Source organism: Lipophrys pholis (genome assembly GCF_963383615.2).
Source record: "Lipophrys pholis genome assembly, chromosome: 11".
In the NCBI taxonomy this organism is placed as follows: domain Eukaryota; kingdom Metazoa; phylum Chordata; class Actinopteri; order Blenniiformes; family Blenniidae; genus Lipophrys; species Lipophrys pholis.
The window spans coordinates 26,592,436-26,613,331 of record NC_137631.1 but is presented as its reverse complement, the minus strand read 5'-3'; the positions used below and the strand labels follow the sequence as shown (position 1 = coordinate 26,613,331).

The following is a 20,896-nucleotide window of genomic DNA, read 5'->3' as shown; positions in this document are numbered from 1 at the left end:
ACAATAAACAAAAACTTTATGGTTCAAATTTAGTGGTTATTGTGGCACTATTTAACCAGTCCGGCCCTCTCAAGTTGAAATTAGGCTGTGTGTGGCCCACAAACTAAAATGGGTTTGAGAACTCTGATCTAGACAAAAACAAATGTGCAGGAAAAAAAACCCCAAAGTGGATAATTTTCCATTGTCTTGGGGAATACTGTCTTGACCTTTGACCCATGGCTCTTGTTGTAGCTGTGACCCTGATGGTTTACATACTGTTCCCCACAGCGAGAGTCCCTACAGTGAGCATGGAGCCCTGGAGGAGGTAGACAATGAGGGAGGGACGGAAACACACACCAGTGAGGATGGTAAGTGACTAAATTGTAAATATTATACTGTCTAAATTGTGTGTTAAAAAAAAGTATTCTAAAAGTTATATTTATTTAAATGAAAGCGCTTGTAAGGGATTACCTTCCTTCCTTGGGGCCTCACGGTGCCTGGCAGCAGCGTTCTTTCAAAAAAATGCACCACAGTTAAGCGTGTGTGAGTTGGGGAGGTGAGAAAGGTTTACCTGTCACGCGACGACTCTGATGATGGCCAATCAAAACAGACACCTGCTTAGGTGAAGACATGGCAACTCAAGTTTGACTCAGCGGTGGAATTATTGTTGAGAATAAACATTCAGTTCAGTTTTGGTTAAAATCATCACAAAGTTGTTGGGTTTCTTTTCTGTCCCTCGCTTGTATTTTAATGTGAAGGCCACCGGTAAAGTCAAATATTGTCCTTTGTTGAAGCTTGGGCTTCTCCGCCGTTCGTTTAAAGGGTTAAACGCAGCTCTCCACAGCTCAGGGTGGCTAATCCGCTCTTTCAGCCTGTTAAATGCGTTCACCTTGAAGGACCAGGGAACAGGGGCGCTCGCGGTGATGGACAGCCATTCATATTCTAATGCATCCGCTTCGCTCCAAACACCCATTTTGCAAATTCCACAGTGGCTGTCCTGAAACCCACTGGACTCTCCAGGGGAGAAATCTTGTGCCGTGACAGACCCAGCAGACCTGGATTCAATTTTCATTTCAGTTTGGTTTTTTTTTCTATATCTTGTGAATAACATAAGTTATTGATCATGAATTTTTAATCCAGTTGAGTATTATTAAAGGCATTCTCAGTGTAAATAAATAACTGTTTGACATTTATATCCAATATAAAGGTTTTCAATATTAAAAATGATATTATTATATAAAATTATTATATTTTGCCACGTCAACCTTTGAAAATTCTCTCATTACCGCACACTTTTTAGTAGATTTCTAAGTCAAATTCAATTACCGTAGTTTCCGGACTATGAGCCGCTACATTTTTCACACGTTTTGAACCCTGACTTAAACAGTAACCCGGCGAATTTAAGCTTCATGCCGCTGATTCTTGGGTGATGCGTTCAGGTGCATCACGTAACTCCGATCTTTCTATTTTTTCTTTTTAAATCTGTTTAGGTTAGGTCAGCCTTATAGTTAGGTGCTCTCAATAGTCTGGGAATAATGGTAGTTTGTCGTTTTATGAATTATATTCAGAAAACTAAACCAATAAACTAATCATACTTTATCAATCCCCTTGGGTAAATTAGTTTTTCCATACTTAACTATCCTATTTCAGGATGCAGGATGTCAGGATCTATATATGAGTTACCCGATGAAGGGTTCAAGTTAAAGTTATTGCTAATAGAGTTGTATGTCAAAAGCGCATGATATTTCCATTTGAGGATACACAAAGCGTGTATCTTTGTGTTTTAATCCTCTCAGACACATTTATTAGTGTGATCATTCATGTGGAGTTTTGTCTGTGTGAAATAGATCCACTCAGGTCTGGTCAATCGAGACCAGGAAGGGAAGCAGGAAAAATACTATAAACTTTACTCTCAATAAAAACTGCTCACTGGGGACTGACCAGACTTGGAAAAAAGAAAAAAAAAACAAACACACAATGCTCGACCTACAGTTGAACCAAGTCTTCCTGTCTTACCTTGGTAACAGACTTTTCTAAGCCTGTTTCCATGGTGACAGCGATTGCCCCAATCCCATCTCCTCCTCACGCCCACTGAAAAGTTTTCATGGCCTCGCGTCATCGTTCATCATCCGTCTCCGCGGACAGTGGCAGAGCAGAGTCGAACCCTCCTCCTGACGTCACTTGTTATTCACTCTGCTGTCAAACTCTGAGGCGCACGCCGCCGCTATCGAGTCCGTTAGTGTTTGATGGGAGATTGTTTTCCAGAAATCCCTCTCAGACGGGGAGGATGTTCTCTCTCTGGCTGAGTTCCTCCCTGCAGAGTCTTGAACTGCGGTCAAGTTATTGTCCGTTATTTTTAAATCCCCATGACTTCATGTGGATCCGAGACGGAACGGCAGACCTCTTTTCCTGTTGAGTCATTTTGTAACATTTCACACAAACCTAAACCGGGAGACGTTTTTAATGTCCTCTTTCTTGAAAGTATAAACATTTTATGAGTGAAATTTCATAGATTTACATTTTCATTATTATAATTTGCTTAGTTTTTTGGATTGGAGTGTCTTGCTGGCTAGTTTTTGGCCCACAGGCCTGATGTTTGACACCCCTGCTTTACTGTATGCATGGGCCTCAGCTGAATGTGCCATTCAGAGACTGTGCACTACCACAACGTGATGTTATTCACCATCACAGGATTGCCGTGCGAGGGGCTGACACACACGATGGTGTCAAAAGACCCAGTTGTCCTGCTGGAAGATTAACTGTCTGTTTTTAGAGTGGCACTTCTCGCGCACGCCATCAATACATTGACGTCCTATCTGCTGGTAAAATTCACCCACAAGGTCAGAGGTGAACCAACAGCACATTGATTATATCTCATTTTACAAGAGTACATCAGGATGTCCTTGTTGTCAAGTGCCCCGGCAGGCACACTGTACATATTGGATTGCACGTGTTAAGAGGAAGTGTATTCGACTGTGCAGGAGAGCACGGTTCTCTTTAGCATAACGAGCTGCTTTTCTGTTTTCAACACCAAGAGAAAATTGTGTTCATTATTTTAAACTTCTCTTTGTGGTATTGATCCTCGCCGTATCTTACGCTCGGCTTCCAACTCTCCGATTTCCATGTATGAGCATTGATGCAGAGCTACATCCGCACCGACTGCGCTCCACTGGCTTGTGTAAGGAATCTGACAGTTCATATCTTTAACACCACAGGCCTGCAGCTCTCACGGTTCAACATTTCTTTAACTCCGGTCTCGGCGCGGGGGGTGGGGGTTGGGGGGTGTTTATGCATGTGTGTGTGCGTGCAACCTCGGGTGGTTGCGTCTGAAGCAATTTTCAGTTCTAATTGTACGTCGCGACAGAGGGGATCATTTTACCACACCGAGATTTGAGTTTACGGCCTGCTGCTCGCAGCCGCGGAGGCGCCGCTGCAGTGCTGAGCGCGTGTGTGCCCCGGATAAACACTTGGAGATCAGGGGGAAGATGAATGGCTCGGGGGGGGGGGGGGGGGGGGGGGGGGGGGGCGGACGGACGGACGGATGGACTCGCAGAGGTGAACGAAAGTGAGGAGAAAGGAAAGAGAAATCCTCTGCCCTGATCAGGCTGCCATCGACTCTTATCAACAGCCTCGGCCGCCGCAGTGCGGCCCAATTAAATCGGATCATAAATTCCCGCTTGTCACATTTCGTTAGGACCACGTCACATCCAGCCTGTCAATCCTGACAACCAAGTGATGCAGGAACAGTTGGAAATTTAAACCGAGAAAAATAATTAAAAAATTCACCTTGAATGAGATGCATAAGCTTGAACAAGGCACCAACAGAATCGCAGAAACACGCGTTTTACTTTCCTTTCTCGTCTGCAAATCGCTGTTGGACTCCTGTGTAAGATACATCATGATGGATACTCATAGCCAAGATACGTTTGAGCTTTTCACTCTTCTTTGCAGTGTGTGTGCGTGTATAGAGAGCTTGTGTTGGGGTGAGACTGTGTCTGTCCAGGGACCCCCTGTCTGACTTGAAGTGAGAAAGTGTGTTGGAAGGAGGGCAGAGGTAGGAGCGAGGGAGGAATAAAGAAGCTATTTTTAGACCTGTGTTGCTGTAGTGCATGCGTATTAGCTTGGATACGTGCACCTTTTGAAAAGTAGTCGCTGTTGTTGAATCCACAGACGCTGGTTTTCTTATAGATTGTAGCTCCACACTATAATAGTATAAAAACAGAAGAAACTATTTGATGAATATTACTTGAATTACAATGTAATTCTAAGTAATCGGTGTTATTCAGATTGGAGTTGTGTTAATTTAATTCAGCTGGTCTTTTATATTTTTATGTATGGGTTATTGACAAGTCATCAGCTGAGTAATATGATCCATACAGTGACTGACATGCCCCTGAGTCTTATAGATCGCCTCTCGAAAGCTTCCATAAATACCCGTCTAAAGCTCCCGAGGGCCTGCTGTGGCCCTGGTCTGCTGCTGCAGAGCTGCATCACAATTGACCACAACTAAAATAACCAGTTGGCTTAGCACACTTGAACCCCACGTGCTGTCACGTGTACAAACATCCCACTACTGGGCTGCCTGGAATCGCAGTCGACAGGCGTGTAAGAATTTCATGTCAGAGGACATTTGCGGCAGTCATTAAAAAAAAAAAAAAAATTGTAAAAATATGTCGTCTCTGCGATAATCGCCGTCTCCGCTTGACGTCGCGACCGTGTGTTTACATACCTGACCCGACCTGACCCGACCCAGCTAATCCTCTTTCTGTTGACAGAGGGTGAGCCAATTGAAGCCATTGCCAAGTTCGACTACGTCGGGCGCTCCTCCCGAGAGCTGTCCTTCAAGAAGGGCGCCTCCCTGCTGCTGTATCAGCGAGCGTCCGAGGACTGGTGGGAGGGACGGCACAACGGCATCGACGGCCTGGTGCCACACCAGTACATCGTAGTCCAAGACATGTGAGTATTTTTATATCTTGATCTTTTTGTTTATTCATAAAAGGGGACAGTGCATAATAATGAACACATTCCTTAAATATGAAGAGGTCATTTCCATCTTCGGTCCTCCAGCAGTCCAACGCCAACCATATAAAACACACTCAAATACACTCAATAAGAGCAGCAGGACAAAAGTGAAGTGAATAATAATAAAGAGAGATATCAAAAAAAGAAATACCCTTCATTTCAGACAAGAAATAGTAAGACAAGAACTTCAATTCAAGTTAAATTTAAGTGCAACGTGCAAAAAGTAGTATAACTGCACCAGGCGCTCAGTAGAATGCATATCTTTGGCCAACGCCACATTTGTTTGTGGAACCGAGTTAGCACCGCTAACATGATAGCCGTTAGCGCCTATCGACGCTCACTACGTCAGGTAGCAACATCACGGTGTGAAACACTGAGCAGGGAGCATTTCCACGGCAACGGTTAGTCGGTAACGTCGCAAAATCTAATGGATTGGTCCTTGGATGATGACAAATCATCCCTGATAATGTCATGCACTTCGGGTGACTACTTTTTGCGAAAAGTTCTTCCCTCCAAACTAATAAAGAAGTGAATACATGCAGACAAAAACACAATCTTCTCGATCCAACTTTCGTTGGCGAAGGTATTAAAGTGCACAATGTGGGTGTTATTAAAGCGCCTCCTGGTTCACAGAATTTTCCTCAGTGAGTTGCACAAAGCATTAAGTGTCTGTTTTGGTTTTTTACATGCAAAAAGATGCTCTACATAGTACATGGATCTTGCTCAAACGCAATGAAAAAAAATATATATTTAGGCACTAATCTGACATTTTCAAAGGAGGATTATTTTTTTTCTTTCTCTATATTTTACTCTCACCCCATAATCATACCAACTTGTTAACTAATCTTAACGCACGGGCTAATAATCTTATTAGCAGGAACTGACTAATAAATAATACTCGTTCCATTTGTCCTACGTGAAGGAGCACCTCAATAACCCTGAACTTGTCTGTATGCTTGTAGTTTACAACCCTAGACTGACCCACACAGTGCTGAGAACTCAGCAATAATACGGGTATGCATTATACTTCCTAAAAAACATACCCTGTTTTTATCTTCATTAACTAATAATATAACTCCATAACTCCTCGAAGTACAAAAATGTAGGGAACTTGCATGGCACTTTTCTTACATGGCAATATTTTAAAAAAATCCTAATTTTACTCAGGCTATTAACCTGCTACCAGCCTTATATAGAGCCTGTGAGATATGACATCCCAGTGGGTTAAACAACATGCTTGTCCTTGTTGACTTTGCTCCTGGAGAGCCTGACATCCCCCCACACAGAGGACTCCCGGCCCCATCTGTCTTGCCCACCGCTGTCGATCGCTGCTCAGCCGTGGAGCGTTCTCCATCTCCGGGGTCTTTAAGCAGCCCCTCTGTCACTGTCCCGTGCTCCCTGCACTAACAAGCACGCTCCCTGCCATAGCAACTGCAGGTGCCTAATGGACTGCATCCACTGTCTCGTTACGACGGGAAAAAGAGGAGCCGGTCTGACAAAATGGCTCTTTGGGAAGGCTTCTTGTTCTCAGCTCTTCTCGTCTTTCCTCTGCCGCTTTCCCTTCAGCGGGCCTTTATCAATAATTCACCGGGAGGACCACTGCTGATGGGATGTCTCCTTAGTTAATGAAAGAGCAGGGAAATTTACAACTGTACAGGTTGTCCCCAAGCGTGCTCACATGTGACTGCTCACTTAAACAGAGCAGACTGTGGAGTGCAGGAACACAGAGGCTTGTGATCTTCACTTGTCCTATAAAACAGCCCAAAATAAAACATGTAGAGAGATTTCTAAGAGACCACTTGAGTGGAAGACATTTCCTCTCCGAGCCTTCGTACCCGTCTTCAGTCAGGAATTTCTTCTGTTTACTGGCTGCTGCTGCTGCTTTCGAGTAGTGCTCGTCCTCGCCCCGTCTATTGATGCGTTAAATAAGTGGCTGTGCTTTATGTTGCCTGATACACAGGAGCACAGATCAGAAGCTCTTATTACCGTCACCTGACGGGCACCAGCTGTACCCTGTATCCAGTCACATTGATATCCGTACAGCTGACTTGACCGAGCGTGTGCGTATGTTGCCGGCACGCTACATCACCGGCATACCGAGAGACTCTGGGCAGTGACTCATCTGAGTCCCGGGACCTCGGGGGAGCGAGGCGTCCATGCTGACTCACAAGAAAACTGATATCGAACACTGATATTGTAGAATGGTGTAAAACCTGAAAGATTGACTGATTTGCTGAATTCTGCATTATTTTTTTTTCAAGGGGGGGCGTGGGGGGGGTCTGGCATTTCCTGGCTTATTCTATCCATGTTTCAATGTCACTCTGTCTCCATTTCCCAGTGACGACAACTTCTCAGACACTCTGAGTCAGAAGGCTGACAGCGAGGCCAGCAGCGGCCATGCTGGGGAGGATAAATGCTCAGGGAAAGACATCGGCTCGCCCACTGACACCAGGATCTCTGAGGCCTACATCTCCAGGTAGACGATATTGAAGGATCTCCTTAAACCCATAAAGTTCTTCATGTTTTCCCCCGAAAGATTCATGGGGGTGGGGGTCGTAAAGCCCTCTTTATTTTAAGGGGTATAGCAAGTTTTATTGTCTTAAAAATCGGTAAGTCCGTATTTAAGTTGTGTCACAAAACTACAAAGTTTAAGCATTAGTAAGGGGTGGAAGGGAAAAAAATGGCGGCGCGTCGGGCAAAAGATAAAGATGAATCGGTCAAACCTACAGAGTCTTGGGACAAAGCAGTCAGTCATAGATACAATAAGGTGCACTGCTCCCGTCAGACGTACAGAGAGTGTGCCACTGCTGAAATGGATCAGAAATAAGGCAAAGTGTACATGAAGCTGAGGTCAAAGCAGCAGCGCAAACAGCTGCTTTCTGCCGCGACACCAGGGTAGTACAACAGAGAGGTACTTTACAACTGAACAGTGTTGTACTGCAGTTAATATCTTGGGATTTTTTTTTTGTTTTGTTTTGTTTTAAAGAGCTTTTTTTTATTTATTACTAGCACCAACACACAAATTGCTTTGAAAATCAAGCCAGAATTAGATTTTGGATATGTTATTGATCAATTCAAGCAGTTTTATTTTGTGAAGCAGAAATGTTCAGTGTTGTGTGATGTGTTGTTTTAAAAATGTAAAAGTCGGATCCTTTGCACATTGCCACATGGATGATACAGTATGTTAATCAACCAAAATGTAAGTTACCAGTCTATGTCTTTGGACCTGAGAAATACGTGGGTTTTGTATTCCCTTTCTGTCTCTAGAGTCACAATGATTTGTTGGACTTCCTGAACACAATTTATTTTTCCAACTTAATTCTGGCTGTCAGTCGATGAAGAGGCTAAAAATCATTCAGTCATTGACCAACTAATTAGTCTGGATGTCAAAAGGACGTGGCCCTCTGAGGCCCCATTTAGACGACGGATTTCAAGTGAAAACGCAAAAACGTTTGCTTGATGGTTTGATACTCGACAGTCAACGTAATGGTAATCCAACTTCATCGTCTGCCCATATGAATGTCTGAATACTTGCCATTGTTAATGTTTATCGCTTATAGTTCTCTTCGCGCGTTGTTTAATTACAAAAACAAACAGCGCCCACTTGTGGCTCTACCTGCTAACTGCGTCATTTTCAGTGTCGATGACAAAACCTCTGCGTTTTCACTTGAAATGTCGGCATGTAAACGGAGACCCAAGGACCTTAATTTGCATGGATTTTCATTCAAAGTCGACCAGTTGATTGAAGCGTTGCAGTTTCTTTCCAACTTTTTGCTCCGTCTGCTCAATGATAGTAGCATAGCGGCTTCTGTGTTGAGTACATGTGTGGAATTCCTCCCGTCCTTGTGCATCAGCCCTCCTCTCTCAGCGTCACAGTTACTGGAGAACTGAACTTCACTCGATCCAGGTTATCCTCTGTGCTCAGACTGTCCTAGATACAAAGCAGGAGTATTAAATAACTATTGTAGGCAGTTGTGCACATGGAGGTTTTGGCAAGCAACCGAGAGGACACACACACACACACACACACATCCAATCACGTCTCAGTCTGTTTGGCTGTGTCTGCTGGTTGCTTGCCAGTGTTTTGTCTCCGGCTCCCAACTTCACCCGTTCATCTCTGACGGTGGAATAAGCGACCTTGAAACGTCTGTGGCTGGTTCTTGCCAAACATGAGTGAATGCTGTTTTATTTAGAGCCGTACTGTTACTCCCTGGACACCAGCGTTGAAATGTTGATGAATCATGCCAGAGGAAAGATTTGTACTGGTTGGTGCAGATGAACATATCTGAGAGAATCATACTTAGAAACCTTTGTGTACTTTCAAAAGCAGCTTCGACAGTGACGCTTTCCCCCCAGGTGATCCCCACCTCTTATTTCTAACCCCCCCCCCCCTCCGCTCACTTCCTGCTCTTCCATTCAGACAATCTCCACAAGTGCTGAATCATTGATATCCCTGGGCTTTATTTAGATATTTTCCTCCACTGGTGTCCTCAATCAAGAGCGCACTCAGCAGAAGGACCTTGAGAAGAGTTTGGTTATGTTTTTTTTGTCTCGCAGTCGAGAGGAAACACGTTGACACTGCGGCTGCTTTGTTTTCTTTGATGAGGTGGGACTCCTAGGATGCCCTGTGATTGATGTTACATTGTTAGCCGAAGCTGTAATAAGCAAAGGGGCGAGCTGTCGGTGTGGTGACGGCTTGCTGGGTGAGTTGCAGTGCCCATTGTAGTACACTCTGTCCCAGAGGGAGGGCTGCCTTGTGAATGCAGACTGCTCCACCTGCAGTTTATCAGTGGTTCCTGCACTTGTTTACTTTTCAGGATTTCTCACTGCAGTTAAAAAAATAAATATATATTTATTTATTTATTTATATATATATATTCTCTCACCAGGCACCAATTCTGCACAACTCCACCTCTCTGTCCTTATTCCTCAATATCTGAGGCTTCATCAGTCAACACAACAGCTGTTTGGAAGATTTCTCTGTGCACAATAATCCATATTTTCTGCGGCGTTTGAGAGCCTTATTTAAACAAAGTTGGGTTCAGATTGGACCGAGACACTCTGGCGAAGCAGATCAGTCATTTTGTTTGATGAAATGATTTGACAGGGGAGATACGGCCGAGTGTTGACTCGGTGGGGAGATCTGAAATAATACCCTCCAATACCCTCACAGCCCTTCACATCCATACTCATTATTGCTTTTTGTTTTAGCGCTGCGATGAAGCTGCTTGTAAACCTTAATGATAATGGCTTGGAGAGCATTCATTAGGCAGACGTAAACTCTCCAATTGAAGCCATTTGTCTTTGAAAAGTGATTAAAGGATCAGCAATATACTTCCTCTGCAGAGAACTGGCAATACGCACACACAAATATCTAATTATATTGGTTGATGTGACAAGTCAGCCCAAACACGTGATTGATTTAATATCTGAAGTTGTCACTCCTTCACAAAGTAAGCCAAATCAAAAAGTGACAGCCTCATAATATTATTGTTTAGTTTTATTATTTATAAATGTTTTCAATTCTCTGGTGTCATTTTATAAATTTTTAACAATATTATTGATAGGAAACATGCAGAGGACCAAAAAGCATGACACAGGAAAGGTTCAGACATGAGTCATCCATCAGTGTGGCGAAGAAACATACGATGGTGAACCAGAAACTCCCAAACAGGCTGGAGTCAAACCGTGAACAGACTAACATGGCGAGATAGGAGCCCGAGTGAATCCTAGACATGGGTCAGAAACAGAGACTGCTGATTTCTAATCAGTCAAACCAACATGCAGACACAATGTACATTGGCCACGTGCGGCACGCCTTTCGTCTGACGTAGAATCTGTATTAGTGTGACGGAATTGCGTTTGAACGCACACATCAGCTCTGTGTTTCGAATCCGTTTGATTAGGTGTGTATGGTGTATCCTGGTGGCCGAGGACAGCCACTGCTGAGGCAGCTGCACCTTCTCCAAGGGAGTCTGTCATGAAATACGTTCCTCCCTCCTCTGGCTGATGGCCAGGCTCCTCCGCCTCTGCTTTCAGAGAAAAAAAAGAAAGAAGTCCCTTCGGTTCAGGGGAACTCACTTTGGGCTCTCGGTGTAATCCAGTCTGCTATCAGATGTTATAAATTAGAGCGTTGCATACATTTAACTATCCAAGGGCCTGAATCATTAAATCAATTACATTCGAGTCACACCAAGGCTGTGAAGAGGCTCAGTCTGGCGGTCCATGTGGGGCGATTGCTAAAAAAGAAAGACATGTAGTTTTTGGGTTTGAAATAGGTGATAAGATTTATATCCATGACATATTTTCACAGGTTTCCCCATTTTGTTGTGTCTTCTGCAATGACGATGAATCTTTCGTATCTTCTTCTGCTTCAGTGCCGCCAATTAATATTTCATCTCATTCTCTTCCCAACAGGCATCGAAAACGATCAGAGCCGCCGTCTCGGCGGCCGCCCGCCCGCCCCAGCGATGTTCACTGCATGGTGCACGCCTCCCAGCAAGGCCACGGCGGGACCCCGGAGATGGGCTCCCCAGTTCTGGGCCACTTCAGCCCGCGGGACATGCTGCGAAGCCGCAACCACATGCCCATGGACAGCCCCGAGCGCCGGCGACGCACCGGCCACGGCAGCCTCACGAACATCAGCCGACACGAGTCCCTGAAGAAGATGGAAAGCCCCCCGATCCGGCGCTCCACCTCCTCGGGCCAGTACACGGGCTTCACCGACACTCACCACCACCACCACCACCACCACCACGGCGGGAAGCCCCTGGACCCGGAGACCATCGCACAGGTCAGCGCGGGACGAGCGGCGACGCGACCGCAGCTCCCTCCACCATCAAAGCCCTGCCCCGCCCTGTAAAAACATAGTCAGTCCCTGTCTTCTGCTTCCTCTGGCTGCAACTGTGTCCGTGTGCTAAATACACGCAGAAAGACGAGCTTCGCAGGCAGACAGCAGGGAGCATAGGTCGAAACTGGGACTCAGATTACACTTTCTCTATTGCACTGGCAATTATAAAGCTTGCACTAAACTTTACTTTAAAAAAAAAAGAAAATTTTTGTTTTGCTCAAATTGGACGATATAACATACTTCTAAGTGAATCAGTAAAATCCACCTGTCGAGATCCATAGTTAAAAATCGGAGATCACTTTAAAACTGTGCTCAGACGTCTGTCTGCCTACTGGGAGAATGCTCAGATGAACAGGTCTGGTCATCTCTGCATCGCCGTTGCTATTCTAAATGATGAGCATGCAGAGGGAGAAGTGCTGGGAAAGAGCGTAAACCTCCACTGTTCCTCTGCATGTGTGATGCACGCTTGATGTTTTCTTGAAAAGTCTGTCGCAATTAACATCTGTTAACATACTTCCCACTATTTTTTTTTTTTTTTCGGAGTGCTTGTGTCCACTCTCTCATGTCTATGGTTCTTTTTTTATTATCGTCTTGTCCATTTTAAATCTCGATCTTTCCGTTTCCCTCCACTCAGCACTTTTTTTTTCCCCAGCAGATTTAAGACAGATAGCAGTGCCCAGCGTTTTTATTTTATCTGTGCTTTTCAGTCCTGAGCGCGATACGGACACGACTGCTAATCATATCAGATGATATAAGATTTGGTCTTTTGTGGAACAAAGAAAATGGACATGAAGCTTTTTTTTTTTGTTTGTTTGTTTTTTTGCCGTCTGTGCTGGTTTAGATTTGGACACAGCTCGTGTTTTTCTTTTACCACTATAAGACATTTTAGGCTTGTTTGGTCATACGTCGGATTACTAATTATAGGGTACTTGCTTTAAATACCTTCAACCCCCATATTTTTTTAAACTTTAAAAGAATTCTAAATAAATTCTGCTCCGGGAAAGTTTTCCTGCACAGAATCTGTTAAAAAGCAAATAATGAGCAAAATGACTTTCGCTGTGTGTTTAGCTTGGAAAACACACCTCCCGTTACTACATTTTATATTACTTGTTAAAATAAAAATGACAAAAATGTATATTTTTATTTGCATACTTAGGTGTATTCGACTCAATTGCACAAATTTTAAGTGTCCACGTTCCAGCACAGTATATTATATTTTTCCTGTGATGAATACGCCTATCGGAAGAATACTTTCATTCGCATGCATAAATACGCTTTAATGTAACGTTTTACTCATTACCACTAATATTTTACTATTGTCAGAAATGTATAACCATTAGTTTAGATGAAATGGGAAGAAATTGGGACGCGACCACCCAGTCTGTGTTTCTTGAATTATAAATCATTCATTAATCAACGGGGGGTTATTATTGATATTGATATTAGTATTGTCTTTTCTAAACTGCTGCCAGTGTTTTTATGCAGCGTATAACACTCTGTAGGCACGTTGCATGTGTTTTTACCACCATTAAACCCCCCCCTCCCCCCACTTGTCTCACGCAGCCTCTCGTTTGTCTCTTGCAGGACATAGAGGAAACCATGAACACTGCTCTGAACGAGCTGCGCGAGCTGGAGCGGCAGAGCTCGGCCAAGCACGCCCCCGACGTGGTGCTGGACACCCTGGAGCAGCGGCAGCCCTCCAGCGGTCCCACGCCGGCCAGCTCCAGCGAGTCCCTCAGCCCCATCCACGGCGTCATGCTGAGGTCCACTGCCAACACTGAGCCCCCCATCCGCCGCAGCACCAGCTCCTCCAGCGATGCCATGAGCACCTTCAAGCCTGTGGTAGCCCCACGCATGGGGGTGCAGCTCAAACCCCCCGCATTGAGGCCCAAGCCCATGGTCCTGCCCAAGTCCAGCCAGGCCCCGCAGCCTCCTCCTGCATCTCCTCAGGACCCGCTGGACAAGTCCTGCACCATGTAACCTCCGGGAGAGGAATCGGGAAAATGGAAGGACTTTGAATCCACCTCCCGGAGGCTGTGAAACGCTGCCAGTTTATCTTCAAAGACAAACTAATTCTATTTTTTTTCTGGTCTGCTGATGAAGTAGCTATATATACTGTGAAAGGGAGATACTTTTTTTTTTTTTTTTTTATCCCTTCTAGAGATAAAAGTAATTCAGGAAAAAGGGGGATCGTCCTGGGGGGAGGAAGAGAGGTGGAGCGCCTCGGGGTGACGGACTCCAGCATGTGGCTTCACCACATCTTCTCTTATATTCTGATATCCACACTCTGTGACACCCGATACCTGGTAGAAAGCTGGATTAAAGTAGACCCACAGCTGCATCCGACTCTTGTCACCCAAAAAAACATAGTTAAGCTAGAAATCTTTTGTCTGAGCTCAATAGAGACGCAATCACGTTGTTCTGGACGGGTAGAGTCTCTCCTTTCACCTTCTCGGTGTTGAGGTTTCTGCTGCTTTGGAGTAACGCTGAGCAAATGTGGCAACGTGGCTTCAAATGTTGTTGCGACACGCCAGATGTTCACACACGACCTTGGATGAGTGAGGATCCTGTGAGCCCCACGTCAGCAGAGCAGAGAATGTGGGTACGAGGGCAGTACAATTCCATAGCGACTCAAATCAGCCGTCGTAACAGCCGAGAGCAGCCGGGTTTGTCAGGTGTGATTAGTAGTTTATATGGGGGGGGGGGGGGGGGGGTTGTCATAGTAACAACCCCAGCCTTTCAAACAAGCAGAGACAGACGTCTTTATCGGGTCCAAATGGGGCTGCAGGGGTCAAGAGGTCAGACCAGGCCACAGTGATGCAAGTCCGACCCCCACCTTCGGCACCACACCGCCAAACCTCTTCGTCATGCGAGATGTGGGAGGAGAGATTTTAAAGAATTCAACAGGACTCGACCAGAAGGCTCAGTTTATCCAACAAACTACGACTAATATCAAAGAGTGTGTGGAAACAAAATTCTAAAGAATAAATCGGAGCGCCGGTGTCGTCAGATTGGTCGGCCAGACAAATCTATAGTATCAAAACAGACGTATGTTGTAATGTGCGTATAGGTTTCTATCTAACAAATAGCTTTTCAAAAATGAATTCTAAACAACAAATCACAAAGGCTTCCTTCAAAGGGTTAGGAACTGTACACTTTAGTTTACAGACTTTAATGAACTGTGTAACTCTGAACAAAATATGGTGCATGCAGCTTTTCTGTTTACCACTGAATCAGAGCTCGATGAGAACTGCCGCTGTCAGAGTAGAAAGAACTAGAGCAGGTTGTGTTTGTTTTGTTTTTTTCTAAATTATTACTAGAGTTTACCTAGAAGGGCCCGGGAAAGTGTTTGTGACGCAGTTTTAATAGCCTTACCGAGTGTGTGCTGTGACTGATTTGAAAGGTTCAGTTCTTTAAAAGGTGCCGTGACTACCTGGACATTCATTTAAAAAAAAAAAAAAACTAACAAAAAAAAACCAGTTTGGACTGATAGAAGGGCCCTTAACAACTTATTTATGAATGGTACTCTGTTAATAAGTTAACAGTACTGACACCGCTTTGCTTTGTTTCACTGGCATGTAAACTGCAGCTTGTGTTTTGGTTGAAGGTGGAACCATCCGCTGTGATCACCCCTCCGCTGTGATCACCCCTCCGCTGTGATCACCCCTCCGCTGTGATCACCCCTCCGCTGTGATCACCCCTCTGAATTCACTCTGTTCTTTTTAGGGTTTTTTTTTTTGCATTTGTTTTCCTATATTGCCTGAAATGACAAACGATGATTGGATAGAACCACTACTTCATTAACTTTGAATACACTCATCAATATGTTGTGATGTTGCGGGGGAAAATATTGCCTTTTTTGTTTTTGTTTTTGCATTTGTAAAACATTTTAAAAAAAAAAAGAAAGAAATTTGAAATGACAAACACGTGTTGATATACTGTGTGGACCACATGCCATAGTTTCTTCTTTTAATGCCTTGCTTGGCTTTATCTGCCCAAAGACATGAGTTTATTAAGTTAAAGCATGGATGTTGATACTTCATAAGAATAATAATTGTATAGAGTCAAGGCGGTGCCCTGTAGGAGTGCTGCCAGTAGCCATGGACCTGATGACTGTTAGTGTAAAGGCCTCCTAATGCGTTCACCCTTGCGTCGACGCTGAGGCTCTCTTTGTGGATTGACTGATCTGTGTGGCTGGAGAATGGCGTACCTGAACCAGTGAGGAGCAGTTAGTCACTTTCGAAGTAATAATTTCAAAATGCAATAGCCTCATTGCTTCTACGTATCTTTTTTATTTTTATTTTTATTTTTTTGTTTAACCCTCCGTACTTTAGATCTGGTTTGCATGTCTGTGGGATGATTGGCTCGTGTTTATTAAAGGAAAAAAAAAAAAAAAAGACGGTTTGAATAAGCAATGCTCTCTAACAACAGGTTTACACTATCTTTGACTTGAGAAATACTGTGTGTGTGTGTGTGTGTGTGTGTGTGTGTGTGTGTGTGTGTGTGTGTGTGTGTGTGTGTGTGTGTGTGTGTGTGTGTGTGTGTGTGTGTGTAATAATCAAAAGGTTAATTAATTTCTAAAATACTAACTTTCATTATTTTTATAATCATTTATTTTTTGTTATGTTTGCTGTGTTCCTGGGTAGAAATCACTTAGAAAATATGATGTAGAATAAATATCCAGAGATACAGGTGAACCACCTACAGTATGAAGCCAGTTGTATATTCGAAGTGTGTGCTTTGGTCACTATGTAACATCATCCACAGTGTGGGACTCCAGTTATGCTGTCTGTAGACTTTTAAGCTCCTCTGCGGCGTTATATCTACATCTGTAGTGTGTACTTGTAAAAGTGCCTTTGAAAATGTTTTAGAGGAACTTCAGACATGTAATGTAAGAAATGATGCCATTTATTTTCCAAACGGTTAAATGGCAGTAATAAAACAGCTTACTCATTGTGACATTGCACTTTTATGTACATAACTGTATATAAAGCATGTAACATCATAACGCTTAGAGTTCTTTCCTTCAGAGATTTCTTTTTAATAAAGGAGATAGTTTATCCAGTCTGAGGTGGATTTTTAATTTTTTCTTTCCCCATTCTTTTTAAGATTTAAGTAACTTCAGCTATAGTTCATCATTGCCTTGTTTATTCAAAATACTCTACAATTCAATTTCTCTGCTGTTGTCTGCTTCCACTAAAAGAATGCACATTGTTCCATGAACCGTCAAATGGGGCAAGTTGTATTGTTGCCACCCTTGCTGGGAAGCGCTGGAGTAAAATTTTCCAAGGTCTCTGGTGAGATTGTTTATCAGTTTTGCTTGGAGTTCACTGGAATGTGTCCTTGGTCGGACTGAGCTGCGGCCTCGGCGCCGTTCGCAGGAGTCACACTGGCCTTCTGTTTGTGCTGGAGTTTTGGGTTCAGCTTCAAGGCCAACTGGAAGAAGAACGAAATAACGGCCGTCATTGTTTTATATTCGACCTCGCAACGCTTCGCCGGGCAGACGTGGGTTTGTCAGAACAGGGAGGAATCATGTAGACAACAGATAAATGCTTACCTCGGCAATCTCAATATTTCTCTCCCATGTGCGAACGCTCTTCTGTAGCTTCTTGTGACTCTCTTTGAGGAGAACGTACTGTGTGGGATCAGGACCCGGTTCATATTCCTCCAGCTGGTGCCATAGGCACTTGTTCTGGGCTTCTGTTTTTAAACACTCCTAGCGAGGGAAGAATTGTTAAAAAAAAAAAAAAAAAAAGCCAGATTTTGAGTTATATTTCCAGGTCGAAGGTTGATTTAAAGAGCGGGACGGGAGTTTTTTGAAGTAGAACTTGAATTCATATATTTCTAACATATCAAAAGTGACTACTTCCATAATGGCTGAGAGCTATTAAACCTTAGACTATAATATATACAATATTAAACCCGGGGTCAGTGACCTGCGGCTCCGGGGCCACATCTTCTTCATCCCTTCTGTAGTGGCGCCCTGAAATTTTATGTCAAACATATTAGCAAATTTTTACTCTATTTTCACAAGAAAGTCCCTTTTAAAAGGACTCTTTAACTCTTGTTTTGGCACAAAAACCCCAAAGCATATATAAATTTACTAAAACCACAAGAAATGGGGGGAAGAAAACTATTAAAACAGCTTAAAAATATATATATTCCTAAAAGGAGAAAAAAAGAAAAACACCCAAAACTGCTTTAGAAGGAGCCAAAATAGTGAAACAGCTAAAATGTAAAAAAAAAAGAAATATGGTGAAACTGCTGAAATCCAGTACAAAGCAGATGGAAATGTATTGGAAAATGTACTATTCAAAATTGTAATTGAAAGTTCATAAAAGCAACATAAAAGTAGGCATATCAAAGCTTTACATATATATAAACCTTATAAGCTGCGTCAGCCCCATTTCACAGGTTAAACGTGTTTTGTTGCTCCAGTTAATTTTGAATTTGGTGGGAAAAGTAACAAAAGCGGCTCTTTTGGTCAGACCTGCTCAACGCGTCGCGTCTCCTTCTCAAAGGTGTCGAGCATCTTCCTTTTCCTGGCGACGGCCGCGTCCAGGTCGGCGCTCTCGGCAGTCACATTCTGCAGTTTTTCCTGCTCACACAGATGCGCAAAGGAGATGAAGCCGAATCACCGACGTAATCCCAATATAATGTGTCTCGTGTACGTGGAGTCACCTTGTGTGAGTTCAGGAGACGTTGTGCTTTACAACTCTTGGCCTGGAGCTCCTGCCGGCCTTCGTCACTTGGTTGGCAACGAGTGAAAACTTGCGTTGAGGGTATAAGGAGCTTTTACCGGCCGAAATGCACAAAAACTTTGGTTACAGAAAATAGAGATCACCACCCCAAATGCTCCGAGATTTTTATTTATTTTTTTATTTTTTTACCTCATAATCATCTATTTCCATCTGTTGTTTCTTTTGGAGCTGCTTCTGGAGCTTCTTCTCTCGGTCCTTCAGGGCCTGGTTCCTCAGGGTAAGCGTCCGCAGCAGCGAGGCCTGTTTGTGGCGTCAACACAACATGATGAACGTGGTTGGAAATGGCATCGAAATGAGTCAGTATTCCAGTCAATAGGAACTACGCAGCCTGACACAGAGACAGAGAGGCTTCGGTTCCATCGTTGCTCACTCAGCGGAATACTTGGGTTTTTCTCCCTTGAGGCGACTGTGTTTCACAGGTGTATATATATAAAAATGTAATTTAAACACACGAGTTCATGTTCCTCAGTTAGATCAACATTTCGACCTTTATCTTGTCGTCGTCTTCAAGCTTTTCCCGCCTGTGGTCCTTCGTCGGTTTGGGCGCTCTGCGTTCAGGCCTGCTCCTCATCTTCCTCATCTCAGTGAGACACAGTTCTGCTTCTTCTAAAGACTCCTGTGCAGACAACGCCGGTTATTTAAGAAACACACAGGAGCACTTCAGGAAAGTGTGTGTGTGTGTTCTTACCCTGTGGCCGTCCTGAGTGCTTTCGTGTTTCGTTCTGAGCTTCTTCACGTCATGTTGTAATTCGGTTACTTCTCTCTGAGCCACACGGAGTTTCTGTTCCGAAGTCAACGGCGGGGGGCGATCGGATATGTTGAACCGGGACCGACGCCTCCGACCTGCTCCCTGAAGGCACGCGGAAAATATGTGTTTTCAGCTCCGCACGTGGCAATGTTAGGATTTAAAAGCATAAAACAAAATATGTACTGTTCTTTCGAAGGGCTCAAAGAAATTCAACATATATACTTTTATCCAAAGTAATTCTATGAACAGTGTGGAGATTTGGCCAGAGGACTGAGCCAGATACACACACGCAATCCCTAACCTATTAAAACAGTCATATTATCCATTTGATGTTTTCCTTCGTTAAATAAATAACATTTTCACAATTCAGTATTTTTTTCATGGAGCCTTAAAAATCGTCTCTCTTCAGTTGTGGTTCGAAATGTAATGAATCTGAAAGAGAGTCTCTAACCCTATGAAGGGGACACGTTATACGTGCCGTGTTTATTTCTGTTGGGAGGTTTTCGGAAAGTCATGTTTAATGAGAGAGTCAATACCCCAACGCTCACCCCACCCTCCAGCTGGGAGTTCCCGGTTGTTCTTTGACCTTCTGTACCAACCTGAGCCACCAGGTCCTGGGGATCCAGGCGACTGATAAACTGCTCATACATCTCATTTTCTGCCAGGAGGGTTGCATTGGAGAGTCTTGGGAGAAAAAAAAAAAGATTAAGATTTGCATGGGAAGTCAACTAATAAGAGTAAAACTCAAATATGAGTATGTCCTGAAAAAAAAAAGATATTTAATGCACTTTTTAATTAATATATTATGAAAGATGCTGAATAATCTGGATGTTATTTGAAGTTACTTTCCATCAGTGGCAGGACTCACACAGAAACGTTTCACTTGTTTGAGTCCAGTGTTTCAAATGAAGTTGTTCATATTGTTTTTTTAAAGAATGGCCATGCTCTTCGCAATTTTAATAATGTTTTAGAAAAGTGTCCATTCTCTCCCCGTTAAACCAACAGGAGACAAAAACAAGTAACGGCAAGGTTAAAAAAAACCATATATATATATACTCACTTTAGTTCCTCGACCCGTTTGAGAAGGAGTCCTACGTGTTGCTGTGTGACCTTTGTTCCGTCTCCCAGCTCCAGCAGCGCGTCCTCCATGTCCGCAAAGACACGCGGTTGCTAGGACGCGCTGGTTGCTAAGGGCTGGTGGTGCCTTCAGGGACTTATGTAAAACGCAAATCCGTAAACACAGCGGCATATAATAGGAAAGAACTACGTCAAATATCATTTATATAAATATTTACAGTCACCCTGGTTACAGTAACGTAATCTTACTTTATGTATTGGATTAATAATCCATGATAAACTTTGATATTACAGAGTTACTCACTCTGGTGTGTGATTATAATGGCACCCACACAAAGCACATGTGATATAGACATTAAAAGTTAAAACACAATAGTTGAGTAATTATCTCAAACTGAACATAAGCATTTGAAATGACCTATATCAGTGTGTAGGGGATTAGTCCGACTTTTAAAGTTT

At 43.5% G+C, this 20,896-nt stretch overlaps 2 protein-coding genes across 3 annotated transcripts in view; one reads left to right on the top strand and one right to left on the bottom strand.

Moving 5' to 3' along the window:
- Positions 1-15,741, top strand: part of srgap1a (SLIT-ROBO Rho GTPase activating protein 1a) — an 85,960-nt gene extending 70,219 nt beyond the window's left edge. For both annotated transcript variants that reach the window (XM_080475087.1, XM_080475086.1), the window contains exons 18-22: positions 268-347; positions 4,755-4,935; positions 7,340-7,477; positions 11,419-11,794; positions 13,436-15,741. In XM_080475087.1, coding sequence (XP_080331213.1) covers positions 268-347; positions 4,755-4,935; positions 7,340-7,477; positions 11,419-11,794; positions 13,436-13,831 — 1,171 coding nt within the window. In that variant the 3' untranslated portion in view covers positions 13,832-15,741. The remainder of the gene's footprint in view (positions 1-267; positions 348-4,754; positions 4,936-7,339; positions 7,478-11,418; positions 11,795-13,435) is intronic.
- Positions 15,742-16,745: 1,004 nt separating this feature from the next.
- Positions 16,746-20,509, bottom strand: cfap263 (cilia and flagella associated protein 263; the record flags this gene model as incomplete). The annotated part of the gene is made up of 9 exons (XM_080475089.1): positions 16,746-17,287; positions 17,409-17,567; positions 18,342-18,449; positions 18,533-18,643; positions 18,742-18,852; positions 19,100-19,228; positions 19,301-19,462; positions 19,960-20,044; positions 20,421-20,509. The coding sequence occupies 9 exons, from the start codon at positions 20,507-20,509 to the stop codon at positions 17,162-17,164; spliced, it is 1,080 nt and encodes a 359-aa protein (XP_080331215.1). The 3' UTR covers positions 16,746-17,161.
- Between the last annotated feature and the right edge of the window lie 387 nt (positions 20,510-20,896).